The sequence below is a fragment of the Bufo bufo genome, chromosome 5, assembly GCF_905171765.1.
Source record: "Bufo bufo chromosome 5, aBufBuf1.1, whole genome shotgun sequence".
NCBI lineage: Eukaryota > Metazoa > Chordata > Amphibia > Anura > Bufonidae > Bufo > Bufo bufo.
In genome coordinates this window covers 266418294-266443013 of record NC_053393.1, presented here as the reverse complement: position 1 = coordinate 266443013, position 24720 = coordinate 266418294, and the positions used below count along the sequence as shown (strand labels likewise).

General features: G+C 45.7%; 1 protein-coding gene across 7 annotated transcripts in view; it reads right to left on the bottom strand.

Moving 5' to 3' along the window:
• BAG1 (BAG cochaperone 1) overlaps positions 1-24720 on the bottom strand; it is a 308130-nt gene that overhangs the window by 234526 nt on the left and 48884 nt on the right. For 4 of the 7 annotated variants that reach the window (XM_040433104.1, XM_040433103.1, XM_040433105.1 and 1 more), the window contains exon 2: positions 3139-3267. The exons of 2 other annotated variants lie outside the window; for them this stretch is intronic. In XM_040433104.1, coding sequence (XP_040289038.1) covers positions 3139-3267 — 129 coding nt within the window. Of the gene's footprint in view, positions 1-3138; positions 3268-24720 lie in introns of those variants that run through there. One more of the 7 variants, XM_040433109.1, reaches the window with a different exon arrangement.

The following is a 24720-nucleotide window of genomic DNA, read 5'->3' as shown; positions in this document are numbered from 1 at the left end:
TGGAAAAGTTGCTGCTTAAGTTTTTATAATAGAAATTTGCATATACTCCAGAATGTTATGAAGAGTGATCAGATGAATTGCATAGTCCTTCTTTGCCATGAAAATTAACTTAATCCCAAAAAAAAATTTCTACTGCATTTCATTGCTGTCATTAAAGGACCTGCTGAGATCATTTCAGTAATCGTCTTGTTAACTCAGGTGAGAATGTTGTCGAGCACAAGGCTGGAGATCAGTATGTCAGGCTGATTGGGTTAAAATGGCAGACTTCACATGTTAAAAGTAGGGTGATGCTTGAAATCATTGTTCTTCCATTGTTAACCATGGTGACCTGCAAAGAAACGCGTGCAGCCATCATTGCGTTGCATAAAAATGGCTTCACAGGCAAGGATATTGTGGCTACTAAGATTGCACCTCAATCAACAATTTATAGGATTATCAAGAACTTCAAGGAAAGAGGTTCAATTCTTGTTAAGAAGGCTTCAGGGCGTCCAAGAAAGTCCAGCAAGCGCCAGGATCGTCTCCTAAAGAGGATTCAGCTGCGGGATCAGAGTGCCACCAGTGCAGAGCTTGCTCAGGAATGGCAGCAGGCAGGTGTGAGCGCATCTGCACGCACAGTGAGGCGAAGACTTTTGGAAGATGGCCTGGTGTCAAGAAGGGCCACAAAGAAGCCACTTCTCTCCAAAAAAAACATCAGGGACAGATTGATCTTCTGCAGAAAGTTTGGTGAATGGACTGCTGAGGACTGGGGCAAAGTCATATTCTCCGATGAAGCCTCTTTCCAATTGTTTGGGGCATCTGGAAAAAGGCTTGTCCAGAGAAGAAAAGGTGAGCGCTACCATCAGTCCTGTGTCATGCCAACAGTAAAGCATCCTGAGACCATTCATGTGTGGGGTGGCTTCTCATCCAAGGGAGTGGGCTCACTCACAATTTTGCCCAAAAACACAGCCATGAATAAAGAATGGTACCAAAACACCCTCCAACAGCAACTTCTTCCAACAATCCAACAACAGTTTGGTGAAGAACAATGCATTTTCCAGCACGATGGAGCACCGTGCCATAAGGCAAAAGTGATAACTAAGTGGCTCGGGGACAAAAACGTTGACATTTTGGGTCCATGGCCTGGAAACTCCCCAGACATTTTGGGTCCATGGTCCATGGCCTGGAAACTCCCCAGATCTTAATCCCATTGAGAACTTGTGGTCAATCCTCAAGAGGCGGGTGGATAACAAAAACCCACTAATTCTGACAAACTACAAGAAGTGATTATGAAAGAATGGGTTGCTATCAGTCAGGAATTGGCCCAGAAGTTGATTGAGAGCATGCCCAGTCGAATTGCAGAGGTCCTGAAAAAGAAGGGCCAACACTGCAAATACTGACTCTTTGCATAAATGTCATGTAATTGTCGATTAAAGCCTTTGAAACGTATGAAGTGCGTGTAATTATATTTCACTACATCACAGAAACAACTGAAACAAAGATCTAAAAGAAGTTTAGCAGCAAACTTTGTGAAAACGAATATTTGTGTCATTCTCTAAACTTTTGGCCACGACTGTACACTGCACCACATACATCACACACTACACCACATGCACCACACACACACATCACACACTGATGCATGTAGTGTAGTGTAGTGTGTGTGATGTGTGTAGTGAATGCAGGCAGGCTATTATAGCCAAGTGATAAAGTGCAGGGTTAAATATGCTATATTGGACTGGACTTTATCACTTGGCTATAATTGCCTGATGTTATTTAGATTAGTAATGGTTCCCCCGCATAAATAACCACCTCTTAGTCCACGTTCACACCAGTGCTATTTATTTCTGTTGTTCTGCATTAACAGATGCCTCAGACATATGCCATACTGTAGCATACGTCACTATAGAGTTCCATCGTAAAAAAAATAAAAAATTAAACTTTTTTGCAAAAAAAAAATGTAGGCCTAACTGACAGGGGAAAAGCTGAACAGACTCTGCCGACTATGATGGGATCCGTTCAGGATCTGTCTTTTTACCAGACAAAAAATTCCTGCATATAAGGCTTTTTTGTGTGGTCTTTCGACAGAATCTGTAACAGAGCCTCCAACGTAGATGTGAAAATGTTCAGAGGAGTATTTTTGCTCTTCTGGAAAAAACGTAGTGCGACTTCTGGCTACAAGCAAGGGACAGTAACTCTTGTCACTGATAATATGTACAGTAGGAACAACATAACACATCACTAATATTCACATGAGGTAATGAAAGTACAGCAGTCTGTTGCAATGCTCTAATAAATGTTTCAAGAAAAAGGACAATGGATGGCAGCATTGCTCCAACGTTTAGTACTTTATTGAGCTATAAATCTTGCTCCCACAGACGTTTTAGCTTCAGAGGCAAATGTGCCAGTACTGTGGAGCGAAGAGCCAGAACAGCATAGAGGAGGGAGGAGACGGCCTGTAAAGTGTCTCATCCTCACTGAGAGCAAGAACTTTGGGCAGTTAGCTGACAGCAGTGCTGGAGCGTGCTGCACTCTTGAGAATATCAGGATCCTGTCAAGTAGTAAGTAGCGTCAGCACTGCCAGAATATTTTAAAAAATGCAGGACCGTGTCCGGAACACTGCTTCTTGCCGGTTCTGTGATCCAGATTACAGAACCTAAGAGAATAGACAATCTCATCCCTGGCTGCGATGTTACAATCTGTAATACACATTGCAGGCCATTAACCCTGCGTTACTGTTCTTCCAGTGTATGATAATGACAGCACAGGTCCGCCAGTGGCTTGCCATCTGTATAAGAGAGAGGATGGCGGACCCCGGTGCAGTAAAAGGCAAGCGGCCCGCCGGGAATTTTCCCTGTGGATTACATTCCCTTCCGCCCTTGATGGAAAGATAAGAGAACCGTTGCCAGACATCTCTGGTGGAGGACTCTCTTGGTAAAAAAAAAAGGATGAAGTGAAAAACACAATCATTCTCTCCTACATCATCATATGTTGGGGGAGGGTAGGTAGATATCCATACACATAACACTGTCAGCTGAAGAAGATGGCGGGTACGGCCAACAATACAATAAGTGTATGGGGGACTTTATCCACTCTTCTGCAATCCTAATATCCACACATGCAGTTCTAGCAAACAAACCATATTGCATATTAGCAATTTACCTTTGTATATAAGTTTCTGTGAAGCAAGTGGTACCCCAGTGACTTTCTCCACAGACAATGCCATGTCCTGAAGAGTGGGCTCATTGTGATCCTCTTCAGCCTCAACTTGCAGTTTGTGCTTTTCACTTCCTGGGGAAAAAAAATGCTGAGATTTGTAGCCATAAAGGACATAAATCTAGGGTGTCACACTGAACAGTATGTTTTCTAGCCATAAATGGCAGCGGATGCAATCACAGTAAAGCAAGAAAGGGGTTTTCCAGTGAATTGATTTTTAACAAGTTCTTGCAGCATGGTCCCTGAAACAGAAGATTCATACTTGCCTGCTCCTTTCTGGTCCCGGCACTGTTTACATCTGGCTCGCTATGGGCATGGTCACATGCTCCCTTCAACCAATAACTCAGTGTTTCCCAACCAGTGTGCCTCTAGCTGTTGAAAAACTACAACTCCCAGCATGCCCGGACAGCCTTTGGCTGTGCAGGCATGCTGGGAGTTGTATTTTTGCAACACCTCGAGGCACACTGGTTGGGAAACACTGCAATAACTTACTTCAACGGTGATGTGCTGCTTGTGGCCACATCACCGCTGAAACCAGTCACTTACTGGAGCGGTGCATGCGACCATGCCTTTAGTCAGCCGGATATAAACAGTACAGAGATGGAGAAAACACAGCGGCACGGACCAGGTAAGTATGAATCTTCTGTGTCAGGGGCCATGCTGCAGGAACTTATTAAAAAAATAATTTTTACAGAAAAAAGACCCTCATCACGTACATCATTAGCGTCAAGTGGTTGAATTAAGCAAGCTCGCTTGCTCAATCTGCATGGGGTGAAGGCTCCCGCCTGCAGGGATGCCAAACCTGGTCATTTAACCCCTTAGATACTGCTCTCAATAGCTCCCTCTGTCGTCTCACAGAAAAATCATGGGGCTCCAAACAGTTGCCAAGACAGCCTGGGGCCTAGTAAAGGTTCCCAGGGCTGCAATGGCTAAATGAATGAAAAGCCGTGGCTGTGAAAATCCCAAAAATAGCAATAGTATTCTACTATCTAAACTATACTGTAACGGACCGTTTCAGCAGACAAGGGGTTAAAATCTGTTTAGGCGATAAGCCCCTTTCTGAGAGACAGGCACAGCTACTGCAGGATACACCAAAACTCCCGAACTGGATACAAAGTAGCACTCCAAACTGGAACCTCACGAATAGCTGCTAGCAGACGAACAGGGATCAGCTTACAATCCTGGCAATCGGTCCTCTAACAGCATACAGTGAATCCCCCCAATAACGAGACAAGGCTCCGTGTTGAGGGTCAAACAGTGGTCTGACTGTACTTCACGTACAGCCTCTTTTATTCATAAACCACAAACATAGTACTGCCCACAGGGGTTTGAAATACAACCAATCAGTAATTTACAACACATACAATGTAACTACAGCAACTAATCGTTCACGCCCCCAGAGGACCAGAATGAAGACTGTGACATAGGACAGATACAACATATCCCCACAATGCATCATGGTCTCCTCCCCTCTGTCTCGAGACAACCTGAGGAGCAATCCAATTATCTCTCAGAACAAAGGGAGATCGCCAATACACATGTAGATACAACAGGACAGACATCACCATTTAAACACACAATGGGACAATGGCACAATAGAAACACACCCAGCATTTTCCTCCCAAGCTGACAAGTTACAATTATTATAGATTGTTACAACTTTGTGAGTTTACATTGGCCATACATATAACTTACATCAATTTAAACAGTATAACTTGGGGACAAACCTATCCAAAATTCACTTGAATCGGTTCAGGGGTTTAAAAGTTAGTATATGGCCCATAATCCTGGGGCAAGAGGCCAGCAGCCAGTCCTCTCCAAAACCCAGTGGCGAGGTCGGTTTCGCCACATATACATTTTTGGTATTGCTCTAATTGTGCTGACACACAGAATAATGAAGTCATGTCTTATTTAGCACACAGTGAACGCTGTAATATCAAAACAAAAACACCATGGCAAAATTGTTTTTTTATTTTATTTTTAATTTCACCCCAAATTTCAATACAAGATATGGTAAATTCAATGCTGCTATTACAAACTACAACTTGTCATGCAAACACTAAGACCTTATATGTGAACGAAAAAAAAAAAAAAAAAAAATTGGCCTGTCCTTATGGCGTTAAATAATGCTTAGGTAGACAATCTATCTGTTTTTCTAATTCTGCACAACCGCTTTAAGAACAAGACATTATGAAAAAACCATATTACTTACCAGTAATTTCCTTTTCATGAATCCTCCATGACGGCATACCATGAGATGACCTGCCTCCAACCAGGTAGGGACAGGAAGTATAAAATAGACCCTCCTCCAGCATATCCTCAGTGTCTTCTGGACCGACAGCCTAGAGAATCTATTCTTCCAAGTCATATATATAATTTAATTTTATTTTTTTGCACACACACATACCTAATACCTACTTTTTATACAGTTTTTGTTTATATATATATATATATATATATATATATATATATATATAATTATTATTTTTTTTTGGGGGGGGGGGGAAGAAATCCCTGCCATCATGGAGGATTCATGAAAAGGAAATTACAGGTAAGTAATATGGTTTTTCATCCTCCATGACGGCATACCATGAGATATATCAGATTAATACTATTCTAGGGAGGGACAATGGCTTCTAAAACTCTCCTACCGGAGGAAAGCTCCTGCTTTGACCGAGTGTCTACCCTATAATGCTTTATAAAGGTATGAGGGTTGGACCATGTTGCTGCCCTACAAATCTGTTCTATTGAAACATTTGCCTTTTCTGCCCATGAAGTGGAAATCGATCTTGTGGAATGGGCTTTGAAATTTTTGGGCGGAGAGACCCGCATAGAGTAGTAAGTTTCTAATATTGCCGACTTAATCCACCTGGCTAAGGAGTCTTTTGTGGCTCTATGACCTTTTCAATTTTCCCTGGAATTGGACAAACAAATAGTCAGATTTTCTGAAATCCTTAGTGGCCTCTAAATAAACTAAGATGGCTCTGCACACATCAAGTTTGTGAAATTGTTATTCACCTTCGCATTTTGAATTGGGACAAAAGGAAGGAACCACAATCTCCTCCTGTCTATGAAAATTGGTAACCACTTTAGGTAGGAAGGAAGCATCCAACCTAAACACCATTCTGTCTGGAAATATCATGAGAAAGGGTTCCACTATCTTCAGTGCCTGGATCTCACATATTCTGCGAGCTGATGTGAGACCTTCAGTGTGATATATTTTAAGGACACATCTGACAATGGTTCAAAGGGGGCTACCGTTAACCCTGAAAGGACCAACTTAAGGTCCCAAGGAGAGACATAAGGTCTAAAAAAGGGTTTCAATCTATCTGCTCTTTTCAAAAACCTGATGATCCAAGGGTGGTCTGCGATTTTTATATAAAAAACTGAACTCGGTGCTGATACATGCACCCTTAAAGTATTAGGACGTAACCCTTTGTCAAAACCAGATTGTAAGAATCCTAATCCTGTCTGAATGGAAAAAATCTGGCATGAATTTTTAGATTGAGAACACCAGGCACAACATTTTGACCAGACTCTGGAATAAATCTTTGAGTTCACTACCTTTCTGCTAGCCGCCATTGTATTTATTATATCATCTGAAAGTCCCTTGGCTTTTAAAGTTAACCTTTCAGATTCCAGGCAGCCAGATGTAGTTTCTCTACCCGGGGGTGACAGATTGGACCTTGGACTAGTAGGTTTTTTGTCCAGGGAAGAATCCATGAACTCTCTAATGACAGAATTTTTAACAGAGGGAACTATGATTTTTTTGGCCATAGTGGGGCTATCAGTATTACATGAGCCCTTTCTTGTCGGATCTTCCTCAATGCTCTGGGAATTAACGCTAGGGGAGGAAAAGCATATGCTAGGCAGAATTCCCACTTTTGTGCCAGCGCATCCACCACTATGTTTCCGTCAAAGGGATTTAAAGAGAAGAACTTTTCGAGTTTTGTATTTTGTGCTGTAGCAAAAAGGTCTACTTGCGGAGTCCCCCACATTGAGGTTATTTGTGTAAAGACCTGCTTCTCCAGGCTCCATTCTGTTGATTTTAGAGGTACCCGACTTAAGAAGTCCGCTTTCACGTTTAAAGATCTCTTGAGATGTACTGCTGATAGGGAATTTACGTGACTTTCTGCCCACGAGAAAAAAAATTCCGCCAATTGGCCCAGACTTTCGCTCCTTGTTCCTCCTTGATGATTTAGGTAGGCTACTACCGTTGTATTGTCGGATCTTATTTGTATATCTTAATCTATTATATCCTGAGACAGAGCTTTTAATGCTTCCCAAACCGCCCAGAGTTCCCTCTGATTTGATGATTGACTCATCTGATCCATGGACCATCGTCCTTGGCAGGTATGGAGGGAGCAATAAGCTCCCCACCCCCACTTGCGTCGGTGGTGATCGTTTGAATCTGATCGGGAAACCAATCTACTCCTTCTTTTAGGTGGTCCGGGTTTAACCACCACTGGAGTGAGTTTTTTTTACCCAAGGAGGAATGGGGATTATTTGATCTAGGGCCTCTTGCTTTCTGTTCCAACATCCTAGTAACCACTGTTGCAGGGTAAGAGTGTGAAATTGGGCCCATTTTACTGAAGGAATGCACGATGTTAGGGAGCCTAACAGTCTCATGCTTTCCCTGACTGAACAACTTGCCATTTCTGTAAATCTTGATACTCTTTTTATTGTTTCCGATACTTTCTCGGCCGGGAGATAGTCTTTTGAAGTATGGATTCCAGACATACGCCTAAAAAGAATAGTCTCTGTGAAGGGGAGAGTTTTGACTTTTCCCAGTTTACGATCCACCCTAATTGGGACAGAATCTGACATGTTTTTGATATATTTGTCTCTAGATTTTCCTCTGAGTTCTCTACCACAAGAATGTCCTCTAAGTAGGGTATTATTAAGATATTTTGTCTTCTTAAATGTGACCTCTGTCATCACCTTCGTGAACACTCTCGGCGCAGAGGTGATCCCGAAGGGAAGAACCTGGAATTGAAAATGATACAACCTTTTCCCCAGAAATACCGCAAACCGCAGATATCTCTGAGCTTCTTTGCATATTGGTACATGGTAATAGGTAATAAGTCTCTTAAATCTATGGATGCTGAGAAATCGCCTTTTTTTAATAAGTTTATGATTGACCTTAGGGATTCCATCTTGAACCTTTCCTATTTTATGAATTTGTTCAATTTTTTTAGATTTAGGATCAACTGGAACTTCCCACTGGGTTTTTTCACCAAAAACACTGTTGAGTAGTATCCTTTTTCTTGTTGAGAATAGGGTACTGGAATAATGGCTCTTTGAGATAGAAGATTCCAGACACCCTCTTCGAGAGATTCCTGAAGGAGGGATGTCTTTTGAATGGGTGTTACCCTGAAATAATTTTCTGGGGGAGGAAGACAGAAAGAAATATCAAGACGTTCTGCTGTGATGTTTAGCACCCATGCATTTTGAGTGATATTTTCACCAGTTTTTTAGAAAAAATTGTAGCCTTCCCCCCCACTTGAATCTTGGCGTCATTGTTTAGAAGTTTACGCATTTTTGGGGGTGAACATGAAACCTTTGTTCCTTCCCATATTTTGATTTTTCCCTTTTGACCACTGTCTGTTCTTTTAGAATGAAATGGACCCCTTTTCTTTGCCTTAGAAAACGGAAATTTTCTTTTATTTGTTTCTTTTGGAAAGGATTTTTTAGAATCCGCTGCTTTTTCTAATATAGTTTCTAAATCCTGCCTGAACATCAAGCTGCCATGAAAGGGCAAATTACACCATTTTATTTTTGATGCAACATCCCCCGTCCAGGATTTTAACTTTAGGGCCCTCCTTGCTACTACCGATAGACTAGAGGTTCTGGCGGCTATTCTAACCGACTCCGCTGTCACATCAGATAAGAAGTCTACCGCTTTAATAAAAGAGGTTAACAATCTTCTAGGGGTATCATAAGGTCTACCTAAGCAGGACTTCTAACTGCTGTAACCATTTTTTCAGATATCGTGATACTGAAGTTGCAGCTAAATTGGGCTTAAATATGGCCGTAGCAGCTTCGCAGGCTTTTTTTTAGAGTGGAATCTACTTTCTTGTCCCTAGGATCTTTTAATGATCCCATATCTTCAAAAGGGAAGAGAATTGGATCCCTTAACTAATTATGAAAGGGAAACATCGACTTTGGGGCAAGAGGTTAACAGCGTTTCATCCTCATCATTAAAGGGAAATCTACGACTCATGGTTCTGGAAATAAATAATTTCCTATCTGGAGATTTCTATTCTCTTTTAATAATTTCTAACATATTTTTATGTACTGGGAAGACCCGTTTTTTCTGTGCTCGAGACCCCCGTACATTATATCTTGAACAGACCTATGAAATTTTTCATCAGAAAGATCCATAGTCGTCCTAATTGCTTTTATCAACTCATTTGTATCTGAAGAAAATAGAAAGCTTCTAAATTCTGTGTCTGAGCCTGAAGAATCAATAGAATCATCACTGTCTGAAACTGAATCCTGATCTGGGTTTGATGAAAAAGATTTGTAATTTTTACCCCGCGACTAAGTTTTATGCATTGTCGGGTCAGGGTTAGATGTGGACTGTTCCGAAAAAACTGACCGCATCTCCTCTCTAATCACATCCCTTAGTTCCTCTCTAATGGATGGGACTAAGTCCTTGGCCATGTTAGCAGTGCAAGATTTGATTTAGGCCTCATGCACACGACCGTTGTGTGCATCCGTGGCCGTTGTTCCGTTTTCTGTGATTTTCTGTGGACCCATTGACTTAAAATGGGTCAGTTGAAAACTAGGAAAATGCACCGTTGTTCATCCGCGGCCGTGATCCGTGTTTCCTGTCCATCAAAAAAATATGACCTGTCCTATTTTATTGACGGACAACGGTTCACGGACCCATTTAAGTCAATGGGTTTGTGAAAAAACACGGATGCACACAAGATTGGCATCCGCGTCCTTGATCCGAGGCCGTAGGCTACTTTCACACAGACGGATCGCAGATCCGTCTGCATAAAAGCTTTTTCAGAGCTGAGTTTTCACTTCGTGAAAACTCATATCCGACAGTATATTATAACACAGAGGTGTTCCCATAGTGATGGGGACGCTTCAAGTTAGAATATACTGAGAACTGTGTAAATGACTGCCCCCTGCTGCCTGGCAGCACCCGATCTCTTACAGGGGGCTGTGATCGGCACAATTAACCCCTCAGGTGCCGCACCTGAGGGGTTAATTGTGCCGATCATAGCCCCCTGTAAGGGATCAGGTGCTGCCAGGCAGGAGGGGGCAGACCTCCCTCCCCTGTATTTAACTCATTGGTGGCCAGTGCGGCCCCCCTCTCTCCCTCCCCTGTATTAAATTCATTGGTGGCCGGTGCGTCAGCCCCTCCCTCCCCAGTATTATATTCATTGGTGGCCAGTGCAGCCTCCCCTCTCCCCCCCCCCTAATTAAAATCACCCCCCCTATCATTGGTGGCCAGTGCGACCTCCCCTCTCCCCCCCCCTAATTAAAATCACCTTCCCCCATCATTGGCGGCAGCGGAGAGTTCCGATCGGAGTCCCAGTTTAATCGCTGGGGCTCCGATCGGTTACCATGGCAGCCAAGATGCTATTGCAGTCCTGGTTGCCATGGATACTTAGCAATAGAAGCATTATACTTACCTGCGATGTCTGTGACCGGCCGGGCGCTCCTCCTACTGGTAAGTGACAGGTCTGTGCTATAAGCAATGTGCCGCACAGACCTTTCACTTACCAGTAGGAGGAGCGCCCGGCCGGTCACAGACATCGCAGGTAAGAATAATGCTTCTATTGCTAAGTAATCATGGCAACCAGGACTGCAATAGCGTCTTGGCTGCCATGGTAACCGATCGGAGCCCCAGCAATTAAACTGGGACTCCGATCGGAACTCTCCGCTGCCACCAATGATGGGGGAAGGTGATTTTAATTAGGGGGGGGGGGGAGAGGGTAGGCCGCACTGGCCACCAATGATGAGGGGGTGATTTTAATTAGGGAGGGGGGGGGAGAGGGGAGGCCGCACTGGCCACCAATGATGGGGGGGTGATTTTAATTAGGGGGGGGGGGAAGAGGGGAGGCCGCACTGGCCACCAATGATGGGGAAGGTGATTTTAATTAGGGGGGGAGAGGGTAGGCCGCACTGGCCACCAAAGAATATAATACAGGGGAGGGAGGGGGGCCGCACTGGCCACCAATGAGTTAAATACAGGGGAGGGGGGTCTGCCCCCTCCTGCCTGGCAGCACCTGATCTCTTACAGGGGGCTATGATCCGCACAATTAACTCCTCAGGTGAGGCACCTGAGGGGTTAATTGTGCTGATCACAGCCCCCTGTAAGAGATCGGGTGCTGCCAGGCAGCAGGGGGCAGTCATGTACACAGTTCTTAGTATATTTTAACTTGAAGCGTCCCCATCACTATGGGAACGCCTCTATGTTAGAATATACTGTCGGATCTGAGTTTCACGATCTAACTCAAATCCGATGGTATATTCTAACATAGAGGCGTTCCCAGGGTGATGGGGACGCTTCAAGTTAAAATATACCATCGGATTGGAGAAAACTCTGATCCGATGGTATAATAGGGACTCCTGACTTTACATTGAAAGTCAATGGAGGACGGATCCGTTTCCAATTGCACCATATTGTGTCAATATGGCTCCGCACGGCCAGGCAGACACCAAAACGACTTTTTCTTCATGTCCGTGGATCCTCCAAAAGACCCACGGAAGAAAAAAACGGACACGGATCACGGACCCCGTTTTTGCGGACCTTAAAAAAAAACGGTCGTGTGCATGAGGCCTTACAGAGTTTCTTGGACCCTTCTGACAGTTTTGTCAAACAACTCACACATTTTTTAGTATTAACGGCGCCAAATTGAGCTCCGCCCCCTTACGGCCGTCACGCAAACTGGAAGTCCATGTGGAACGCATCACACTTCCTGTGACGTCATCACTATGCACCGGAGAAAGCGCTGTGATGAGGAACATCTTCCAAGACCGGAGGGACTAAGTAAGTGTCCGGTCAGCACATGGCCCTTCCAAGCCGGCGCAAGCAAGGAGGTAAGGAGCAGGTTTACATATTTAGACTTTCAGCACCAAAACCTACTCCAATATAGGAGGTTGGTGCTGCCTGCCCCCTCATGTGCAATAAGGCATCCTCAAATTTTCCCCCACCTCTGCCTGCCTACACAGAAGTGGACCCATGGCAAATGCCATGAGTGTTAACCCATCTCCCACCTGGAGGGACAGGAAGACACTGAGGATATGCTGGAGAAGGGTCTATTTTATACTTCCTGTCCCTACCTGGTTGGAGGCGGGTCATCTCATGGTATGCCGTCATGGAGGATGAAAGGGAAAACAATGGATTCTATTATGAAATTCTGCATCCAGCAGCCAGGTCATAACTATCACACAGCATGATTTCTGATTTTAATACAAGTATATTAGAAAACTGCATATACAGTTTTTACACAATATCCTTGGGTCCTCATTCCCTACTATTGTGGCGCATCAATCAGTTTGTTTTGTGTTGCCGGCAACCCCATAGAGCTGCCTATTCTTATCCGCAATTGCGGACAAGAAAAGAATATGTTCTATTTTTTTCGAGAGCCGCGGACCGGAAGATCAGGGCTGCGCTCCGGAAATGCGGATGCGGACAGAACACTGTGTGCTCTCCGATGTCTTCTGGCCCCATAAAGAATGAATGGGTCCGGATTAGTTCCGCAAAGTTGCGGAACGGATCCGGGCCCATTCTAAGAACGTGTGAATGGACCCTAAAGGGAATGTGCCATCTATACTTTTTCTACTAGTTAAAGGGGTATTCCCATCTCAGATATTAATGGCATATTGCTAGGATATGCCACCAATGTCAGATAGGTGCAAGTCCCACCTCTGGGATCTGCTCGTATATCCAGTAAGGTCCCCCGAAGGTAGAGTTGCATTGGGTATGGAACTATCAATACTTTTGTACCCGGATCGATACGATACCGGGATTTGCTAGATACTAGAGCGCGCAGTCTAGTATCCCTTACAGCACATAGCACACGCCGCTCTCAGAGCGCACTATGTTCTCCTCAGCCAGCACACTGGAGAAGATGGAGTCTCGCCCTCCCCACTGTGACGCAGCTGCAGCTGGCCACCAATGAAAAGGGCAGTGAGGAGGAGGGGAGGGACTGCGAAGCTGCCGCTGCCACCAATGCATATAATTAACATGATTTTATAATGCTGAGGAAGGGGGGGGGGGGGCACTGCACCACCAATGCATATGATTAACCCTTAAATACAAATGTAGGCTGCGGGTGCCTGCGGTATCACATACCCAGCACTCGGCCTCTATGACAGGGCGCAGTGATCCTCATCAATTAACCCCTTAGGTGCCGCATCTGAGGGGTTAATTGATGCGGCTTGGGCTGATTGCTGCGCCTTGTCAGAGGCCAGGTATGTGATATGGCCAACAGCCTACATTTCTATTTAAGGGTTAGGCCTCTTTCACACTGGCGTGTACGGCCCGCTGCCGTATTGCGGCCCGCAAAATGAGAGCCGCAATACACGGGCGCCATTCCGTGGGCATTCCGCATCACGGATGCGGACCCATTCACTTGAATGGGTCTGCAAATCCGGAGACGCGGAATGGTGCGTTACTGAACCACGGAACGGAACCCTACAGAAGCACTACGGAGTGCTTCCGTGGGGTTTCGTCCCGTATCTCTGTTCCGCAAAAAGATAGAACATGTCCTATCTTTTTGCGCAACACCCGGATCGCGGACCCATTCAAGTGAATGGGTCCGCAATCCGCTGCGGCTGCCCCACGGACTGTGCTCATGCATTGCGGCCCGCATTTTGCGGGCCGCAGCACGACCATGGGCCGCACACGCCAGTGTGAAAGAGGCCTTAATTATATGCATTAGTGGCGCAGTGCACGCCCATCCAGTATTCTAATTATTGGTGGCAGTGGCCACAGTTGCCCCCAACATTGTTATATACATTGGTGGCAGTGACCACAGGCCACCCCCCTCCCCCCAGCCTTCCCTGGCTGCCATGTGCACAAAGCACAGGGACAATGTAAAGTCCTATTTACCTTAAAATATCTTTATTAGGGTGAACACGACTAGGGATTAAAATATCCCAGGTTCTAGTTCTAAAAATTAAAATAAAAAAAAGTTTGAAAAACCTAAAAAAATATTAAAATGTTAAATTACCCCTTTCCCAATTTTACATATAAAAATATATATAAAAAAAAAAGCATAGTAGTTATCACATCATCTGAAAAAGTCTGAACTTTGCGGTGAACGCCTTAACAGAAAATAAAAAACAAACAAACAAAAAACATGGTTTGTCATTTTTTTTGTCACCATGTCCCAAAAATAGGATAGGATTGTTCTATTATGGGCCGGATGTTCCATAAAATATGGGTTGCACACCGCTTTTTTGGGGGTTTTATTTTTTTCCGTGTGGTATCGCAATACTTTTTTATGGTATTGAAATTGAATCAAAATTTTGGTATTGTGACAACCCTACCCCAAAGTGAAAGAGTGCATACTGAGCAAGCGTGACTGCCCTTCACATTCACTGCTATGGGAGTTCTGAAAATAGCAGACCCAGGGCCAGTAGTCTCATATAGATAAATGGAGAGAGGTCTGGGCATGCGCAGTGTGCCCTCTAATCACGCTCGCGCGGCCATTTTCAGAACTCTCATGAATGGAGAGCATGCCTGCTTGTGCAGTGCATAATCCTTCACTTCAGAGAGCCTGTTATGGAGATAGCAGCAGGTCCCTCATAGCGATATGCCACCAATGTATGATGGGGAGAAAGCAAAGCTATTAAATATTTTTCTCTCCACTGTATTCACTAAAAAATAATAAGGCTACTTTCACACTAGCGTTCAGAGCGGGTCCGTCTGATGTCTGCTCAGAGGGATCCGCTCCTATAATGCAGACATTTGTATCCGTTCAGAACGGATCCGTCTGCATTATAGTTTGAAAAAAATTCAAAGTCTGAAAGAAGCCTGAACGGATCCGTCCAGACTTTACATTGAAAGTCAATGGGGGACGGATCCGTTTGAAGATTGAGCTATATTGTGTCATCTTCAAACGGATCCGTCCACATTGACTTACATTGTAAGTCTGGACGGATCCGCTTGGCTCCGCAGGGCCAGGCGGACACCCGAACGCTGCAAGCAGCGTTCGGTGTCCGCCTGCTGAGCGGAGCGGAGGCTGAACGCCGCGAGACTGATGCATTCTGAGCGGATCCGCGTCCACTCAGAATGCATTAGGGCTGGACGGATGCGTTCAGGGCCGCTTGTGAGCCCCTTCAAACGGAGCTCACGAGCGGACACCCGAACGCAGGTGTGAAAGTAGCTTAAACTGTCAGATGAAATGCAGAATGTAAATTGCCCATTAAAAGTAACCTGTTGGACCCAGGAAGAAGTACAGTAGCATCTTAACCACCTCAGCCCCTATAGCTTAAACACCCTTAATGACCAGGCCACTTTTTACACTTCTGACCTACACTACTTTGACCGTTTATTGCTCGGTCATGCAACTTACCACCCAAATTAATTTTACCTCCTTTTCTTCTCACTAATAGAGCTTTAATTTGGTGGTATTTCATTGCTGCTGACATTTTTACTTTTTTTGTTATTAATCGAAATTTAACGATTTTTTTGCAAAAAAATGACATTTTTCACTTTCAGTTGTAAAATTTTGCCAAAAAAAACGACATCCATATATAAATTTTTCTCTAAATTTACTGTTCTACATGTCTTTGATAAAAAAAAATGTTTGGGTAAAAAAAAAAATGGTTTGGGTAAAAGTTATAGCGTTTACAAACTATGGTACAAAAATGTGAATTTCCGCTTTTTGAAGCAGCTCTGACTTTCTGAGCACCTGTCATGTTTCCTGAGGTTCTACAATGGCCAGACAGTACAAACACCCCACAAATGACCCCATTTCGGAAAGTGAACACCCTAAGGTATTCGCTGATGGGCATAGTGAGTTCATAGAATTTTTTTTTTTTTGTCACAAGTTAGTGGAAAATGATGATTTTTTTTTTTTTTTCTTACAAAGTCTCATATTCCACTAACTTGTGACAAAAAATAAAAAACTTCCATGAACTCACTATGCCCATCAGCGAATACCTTGGGGTGTCTTCTTTCCAAAATGGGGTCACTTGTGGGGTAGTTATACTGCCCTGGCATTCTAGGGGCCCTAATGTGTGGTAAGTAGGTAAATGACCTGTGAAATTCGAAAAGGTGCTCTTTGGAATGTGGGCCCCTTTGCCCACCTAGGCTGCAAAAAAGTGTCACACATCTGGTATCTCCGTACTCGGGAGAAGTTGGACAATGTGTTTTGGGGTGTCATTTTACATATACCCATGCTGGGTGAGAGAAATATCTTGGTCAAATGCCAACTTTGTATAAAAAAAATGGGAAAAGTTGTCTTTTGCCAAGATATTTCTCTCACCCAGCATGGGTATATGTAAAATGACACCCCAAAACACATTGCCCAACTTCTCCTGAGTACGGAGATACCACATGTGTGACACTTTTTTGCAGCCTAGGTGTGCAAAGGGGCCCACATTCCAAAGAGCACCTTTCGGATTTCACCGGCCATTTTTTACAGATTTTGATTTCAAACTACTTACCACACATTTGGGCCCCTAGAATGCCAGGGCAGTATAACTACCCCACAAGTGACCCCATTTTGGAAAGAAGACACCCCAAGGTATTCGCTGATGGGCATAGTGAGTTCATAGAAGTTTTTTTTTTTTTGTCACAAGTTAGTGGAATATGAGACTTTGTAAGAAAAAAAATAAAATAAATAAAATCATCATTTTCCACTAACTTGTGACAAAAAAAAAAAATTCGAGGAACTCGCCATGCCCCTCACGGAATACCTTGGGGTGTCTTCTTTCCAAAATGGGGTCACTTGTGGGGTAGTTATTCTGCCCTGGCATTCTAGGGGCCCTAATGTGTGGTAAGTAGGTAAATGACCTGTGAAATCCGAAAGGTGCTCTTTGGAATGTGGGCACCTATGCCCACCTAGGCTGCAAAAAAGTGTCACACATCTGGTATCCCCGTACTCAGGAGAAGTTGGGCAATGTGTTTTGTGGTGTCTTTTTACATATACCCATGCTGGGTGAGAGAAATATCTTGGCAAAAGACAACTTTTCCCATTTTTTATACAAAGTTGGCATTTGACCAAGATATTTATCTCACCCAGCATGGGTATATGTAAAATGACACCCCGAAACACATTGCCCAACTTCTCCTGAGTACCGCGATACCAGATGTGTGACACTTTTTTGCAGCCTAGATGCGCAAAGGGGCCCACATTCCTTTTAAGAGGGCATTTTTAGACATTTGGATCCCAGACTTCTTCTCACGCTTTAGGGCCCCTAGAATGCCAGGGCAGTATAAATACACCACATGTGACCCCATTTTGGAAAGAAGACACCCCAAGGTATTCAATGAGGGGCATGGCGAGTTGATAGAATTTTTTTTTTTTTGGCACAAGTTAGCGGAAATTGATATATATTTTTTTTCTCACAAAGTCTCCCTTTCCGCTAACTTGGGACAAAAATTTCAATCTTTCATGGACTCAATATTCCCCTCAGCAAATACCTTGGGGTGTCTTCTTTCCGAAATGGGGTCACATGTGGGGTTTTTCTACTGCCCTGGCATTCTAGGGGCCCTAAAGCATGAGAAGAAGTCTGGAATATAAATGTCTAAAAATTTTTACGCATTTGGATTCCGTGAGGGGTATGGTGAGTTCATGTGAGATTTTATTTTTTGACACAAGTTAGTGGAATATGAGACTTTGTAAGAAAAAAAAAAAAATTCCGCTAACTTGGGCCAAAAAAATGTCTGAATGGAGCTATCAATGACAGGGGGGTGATCAGGGAGTCTATATGGGGTGATCACCCCCCTGTCATTGATCACCCCCCTATAAGGCTCCATTCAGATGTGTTTTGCGGATCCGATCCATGTATCAGTGGATCCGTAAAAAACATACGGACATCTGAATGCAGCCTTACAGGGGGGTGAGCAATGACAGGGGGGTGATCAATGACAGGGGGGTGATCAGGGAGTCTATATGGGATGATCACCCCCCTGTAAGGCTCCATTCAGACGTCCGTATGTGTTTTGCGGATCCGATCCATGTATCCGTGGATCAGTAAAAAACATACGGACATCTGAATGCAGCCTTACAGGGGGGTGATCAATGACAGGGGGGTGATCAGGTTGTCTATATGGGGTGATCACCCCCTGTCATTGATCACCCCCCTGTAAGACTCCATTCAGACGTCCGTATGTGTTTTGCGGATCCGATCCATGTATCAGTGGATCCGTTAAAAATCATACGGACGTCTGAATGGAGCCTTACAGGGGGGTGATCAATGACAGGGGGGTGATCAATGACAGGGGGTGATCAGGGAGTGTATATGAGGTGATCACCCAGTCATTGATCACCCCCCTGTAAGGCTCCATTCGGACGTCCGTATGTGTTTTGCGGATCCGATCCATGTATCAGTGGATCCATAAAAATCATACGGACGTCCGAATGGAGCCTTACAGGAGGGTGATCAATGACAGGGGGTTGATCAATGACAGGGGGTGATCAGGGAGTGTATATGAGGTGATCACCCCCGTCATTGATCACCCCCCTGTAAGGCTCCATTCGGACGTCCGTATGTGTTTTGCGGATGCGATCCATGTATCAGTGGATCCGTAAAAATCATACGGACGTCCGAATGGAGCCTTACAGGGGGGTGATCAATAACAGGGGGGGTGATCAATGACAGGGGGGTGATCAGGGAGTCTATATGGGGTGATCAGTGGTTCATAAGGGGTTAATAAGTGACAGGGGGGGTGTAGTGTAGTGTAGTGGTGTTTGGTGCTACTTTACTGAGCTACCTGTGTCCTCTGGTGGTCGATCCAAACAAAAGGGACCACCAGAGGACCAGGTAGCAGGTATATTAGACGCTGTTATCAAAACAGTGTCTAATATACCTGTTAGGGGTTAAAAAAAATCGCATCTCCAGCCTGCCAGCGAACGATCGCCGCTGGCAGGCTGGAGATCCACTCTCTTACCTTCCGATCCTGTGAACACGCGCGCCTGTGTGCGCGCGTTCACAGGAAATACCGGCTCACGCGAGATGACGCGTATATGCGTCGCTGAGAGCAGGGCTGCCGCCTCCAGACCGCAATCCTGCGTTAGGCGGTCCGGAGGCGGTTAAAATGTTTAAAACAGACAAATTGTCGGAACCAAATGGCATACACCCCCACATCCTAAAAGAATTAAATAATGTCAGCCAGACCCTTATTTCTGATAGTCAAGGACTCTATATTGACAGAGAGTCTTCCACAGAACAGTTTGAAGGTTTTCTAAGAGATGCTATCTTGGATTACCTCAATGAAAATAAGCAAATAACACCATATCAGCATGGCTTCATGAGGAATCGGTCATGTCAATCTAACATGGTGAGTTCTAGACTAGACCACGGCGAATCAATGGAAGTCGTATATCTTGACTTCTCTAAAGCATTTGATACTGTACCACATAAAAGGTTAGTATATAAAATGAGAATGCTTGGACTGGGAGAAAACGTGTGCAAGTAGCTGGCTCAGTGACAGAAAACAGAGGGTGGTTATTAACCATACACACTCAGATTGGGTCACTGTCATTAGTGGGGTAGAAGGCTTGCACAGTAAAATATACATTTTTGCAGATGACACTAAACTGTGCAAAGTAATTAACACGGAAAAGGACAGTATACAGCTACAGATGGATCTGTATAGAGTGGAGGCTTGGGCATAGAAGTGGCAGAGGAGGCTTAACACTGACAAATGTAAGGTTATGCACATGGGAAGGATAAATACATGTCACCAGTACATACTAAATGGTAAAACACTGGGTAACACTGACATGGAAAAAGACTTAGGAATTTTAGTGGACAGCAAACTAAGCTGTAGAAACCAGTGTCAGACAGCTGCTGCCAAGGCTAATAAGATAATGTTTGACGTGGAAGGTAGATAAAATGATGCGCGGCACTCACCAGGATCGAGTCTTCAAAGGAGCTTTATTGCTGACTAGCAGGGTAACATCAGCTGCACAGGCTGGGGAGCGGGACGGCCCAGGTGTGGACAGGCGGTGACGGCCGCTTCGCGCAGGATCGCGCTTCCTCGGACCGCGGAAGCGCGATCCTGCGCGAAACGGCCGTCCCGCTCCCCAGCCTGTGCAGCTGATGTTACCCTGCTAGTCAGCAATAAAGCTCATTTGAAGACTCGATCCTGGTGAGTGCCGCGCATCTTTTTATCTACCTTCCACGTCAAGTGTTATTCTTGTTACGCTGAGCACCACACTGTCTGGGTCCGCTTGTGCAGCCGCGGGTCTAGGAGTTCCGGAGTTCAAGGAGCCGTGGGTGACTTTCTTAAAGGAGCAGTGCCGCTGTTTTCCTTTTGCTCTTGCTTCTCCACCATTTATTTTAATAAGATAATGTGTTGGCATAGATGCCCGTGATGAGAACAGTCCTGCCACTTTACAAATCACTAGTCAGACCACACATGGAGGACTGTGTACAGTTCTGGACTCCAGTGAACAATGCAGACATAGCAGAGCTGGAGAGGGTTCAGAGAAGGGCAACTAAAGTAATAACTGTAATGAGTGGACTACAGTACTCTGAAAGATGATTAAAATTAGGGTTAGGCCTCATGCAGACGACCGTTGTGTGCATCCGTGGCCGTTGTGCCGTTTTCTTTCGCGGACCCATTGACTTTCAATGGGTCCGTGGAAAAATCTGAAAATGCACCGTTTTGCAGCCGCATCCGTGATCCGTGTTTCCTGTCCGTCAAAAAAATATGCCCTGTTCTATATTTTGGACGGACAACGGTTCACGGACCCATTCAAGTCAATGGGTCCGTGGAAGAACACGGATGCACACAAGATAGGCATCCGCGTCCGTGATCCGTAGGTTACTTTCATACAGACAGATCCGAAGATCTGTCTGCATAAAAGCTTTTTCAGAGATGAGTTTTCACTTCGTGAAAACTCAGATCCGACAGTATATTCTAACACAGAGGCGTTCCCATAGTGATGGGGACGCTTCTAGTTAGAATATACTACGAACTGTGTACATGACTGCCCCCTGCTGCCTGGCAGCACCCGATCTCTTACAGGGGGCTGTGATCCGCACAATTAACCCCTCAGGTGCTGCACCTGAGGGGTTAATTGTGCATATCATAGCCCCCTATAAGAGATCAGGGGCTGCCAGGCAGCAGGGGGCAGACCCCCCTCCCTCCCCAGTTTAATTTTCATTGGTGGCCAGTGCGGCCCCACCCTCTATTGTAATATCATTGGTGGCCAGTGAGCGGCCTCCGTCGGCCCCCTCTCTCTCCCTTTATTGTAATATCATTGGTGGCCAGCATGCGGCCCCCCCCCTCTATTGTAATATCATTGGTGGCCAGCGTGCGCCCCCCCCCGGCCCCCCTTCTATTGTATTAATATCATTGGTGGCCAGTGTGCGGCCTCCCCTCTCCCCCCCCCCTCGATCATTGGTGGCAGCGGAGATTCCGATCGGAGTCCCAGTTTAATCGCTCTAGGGCTCTGATTGGTAACCATGGCAACCAGGACGCTACTGCAGGCCTGGTTGCCATGGTTACTTAGCAATATTACAATATTAGAAGCATCATACTTACCTGCTGCGCTGTCTGTGACCGGCCGGGAGCTCCTCCTACTGGTAAGTGACAGATCATTAAGCAATGCGCCGCACAGACCTGTCACTTACCAGTAGGAGGAGCTCCCGGCCGGTCACAGACAGCGCAGCAGGTAAGTATGATGCTTCTAATATTGTAATATTGCTAAGTAACCATGGCAACCAGGCCTGCAGTAGCGTCCTGGTTGCCATGGTTACCGATCGGAGCCCCAGCGATTAAACTGGGACTCCGAGCGGATCTCTCCGCTGCCACCAATGATCGGGCGGAGGGGGGGGGGGGGGGGAAGAGGGGAGGCCGCACACTGGCCACCAATGATATTACAATAGAGGGGTGGCCGCACACTGGCCACCAATGATATTACAATAGAGGGGAGGGAGGGGGGTCTGCCCCCTGCTGCCTGGCAGCCCCTGATCTCTTACAGGGGGCTATGATACGCACAATTAACCCTTTCAGGTGTGGCACCTGAAAGGGTTAATTGTGCTGATCACAGCCCCCTGTAAAAGATCGGGTGCTGCCAGGCAGCAGTCATGTACACAGTTAGTAGTATATTCTAACTAGAAGCGTCCCCATCACTATGGGAACGCCTCTGTGTTAGAATATACTGTCGGATCTGAGTTTCACGATGTAACTCAAATCCGATGGTATATTCTAACATAGAGGCGTTCCCATGGTGATGGGGACGCTTCAAGTTAAAATATACCATCGGATTGGAGAAAACTCAGATCCTATGGTATATTAACTCCTGACTTTACATTGAAAGTCAATGGGGATGGATCCGTTTGAAATTGCACCATATTGTGTCAACGTCAAATGGATCCGTCCCCATTGACTTGCATTGTAATTCAGGACGGATCCGTTTGGCTCCGCACGGCCAGGCGGACACCAAAACGACATTTTTTTCATGTCCGTGGATCCTCCAAAAATCAAGGAAGACCCACGGACGAAAAAACGGTCACGGAAAAACGGAACCCGTTTTTGCGGACCGCAAAAGAAAACGGTCGTGTGCATGAGGCCTTATTCACTTTAGAAAAAAGATGACTAAGGGGAGATCCAATAACTATGTATAAAGGGTACTACAGAGATCTCTCCCGTCATCTATTTATTCCCACGACTGTGACGAGGGGACATCCTCTGCGTCTGGAGGAAAGAAGGTTTGTACACAAATAGGTCTGCAATGATTCATCGATTAAAAAAATCCTCGATGCAGATTCGTTCAGCCCACAGAGTGTGAGTGAAGAGAAGCCTCTCACTCACCACTCAGTGGCCTCACGTCCACACCACGCTGCCAGGGCCAGGGCCTTACGTGCACACATCGTCAGCACACTGGCTGACGCTGTGTGTGACGTCAGGTCCCGCAAAGTGCATCCCAGGAAGTGGGAAAAATATGCGGTCTGTCTTCTGCAGACTCCATGTCAGTGCACTGCCAGGAAAGTTAAGTATAAGTTCAAATCTACCGTGGGGAAGAGGGTTGGGTTGGGAGGCACCTGTGATTTGAAGGAGCTGATGACGCTGGGGGACATGGTGGATGGCACGGAGGCACTGGGGGAGGGGGACAGATGGCAATGGAGGGGCAGATCTGATGGCTCCGGGGGACATGGTGGATGGCACTGGGAGAGGGGGACAGATGGCAATGCAGGCACTGGGGGAAGGGGACATGGCAATGGATGGCATGGAGGGGCAGATGGCATGGAGGCACTGTGGGAGGGAGACAGATGTCAATGGATGGCATGGAGGCACTAGGGGAGGGGGACATGGAAATGGATGGCATGGAGGGGCAGATGGCACTGGGGGAGTGGGGGACATGGCATGGAGGGGCAGATCTGATGGCAGTGGGGGACATCACATGGCAATGGATAGCATGGAGGCACTGGGGGAGTGGGGGACATGGCAATGGATGGCATGGAGGGGCTGATGGCACTGGGGGAGTGGAGCTGAAGGCACTGGGGTGGGGGAGAGCTGAAGGCACTGGGGAAACAGAGCTGATGGCACAGGGGGAAAGCTGATGGCACTGGGAGATAGTGGAGCTGATGGCACTGGGGAATAGTGGAGCTGATGGCACTGGGGGGAACATAGCTGATGGCACTAGGGTGAAATGATGCACTTGGGCTGATCACACAGGGAGGAACGAAGGATGTTGGGGACTGATGGCAGGAGGTCTGATGAGTTTTTATAAAGGAAAACAGTCAATTAATTTATTAAATCATAAAAATAATTCATAAAAATAAATCAGAATACTCGATTGCTAAAATAATTGTTTGCTGCAGCCCCTATACACAAACATAGAAGAGGATTCTTTACGGTAAGAGCAGTGAGACTATGTAACTCTCTGCCTGAGGAGGTGGTAATGGTGAATTCACTAAAGAGGGGCCTGGATGTATTTCTGGAGTGCAATAATATTACAGGTTATAGCTACTAGAGAGGGGTTATTGATCCAGGGAGTTATTCTGATTGCCTGATTGGAGTCAGCAAGGAATTTTTCCCAGAAAGTGAGGAAAATTGGCTTCTACCTTACAGGCTTTTTTTTTTTGCCTTCCTCTGGATCAACTTGCAGGATAACAGGCTGAACTGGATGGACATGTCTTTTCAGCCTTATAAACCAGCGGTCCCCAACCGCCGGGCCGCGGCCCAGGACCGGGCCGTGGAGGATTGTTAGCCGGGCCGCGGTGATCAGGGCAGTCTTTAACTCTGTACTAATGAAGCGCTTCCATTATGGAAGCGCTTCATTAGTACAGAAGGACCAGGGAGCGGTGAAGGATCTGTACTCACCGCTTCCTGGTCCTCGGCTCGGCTGTGCATGGCTGCGCACAGCGTGA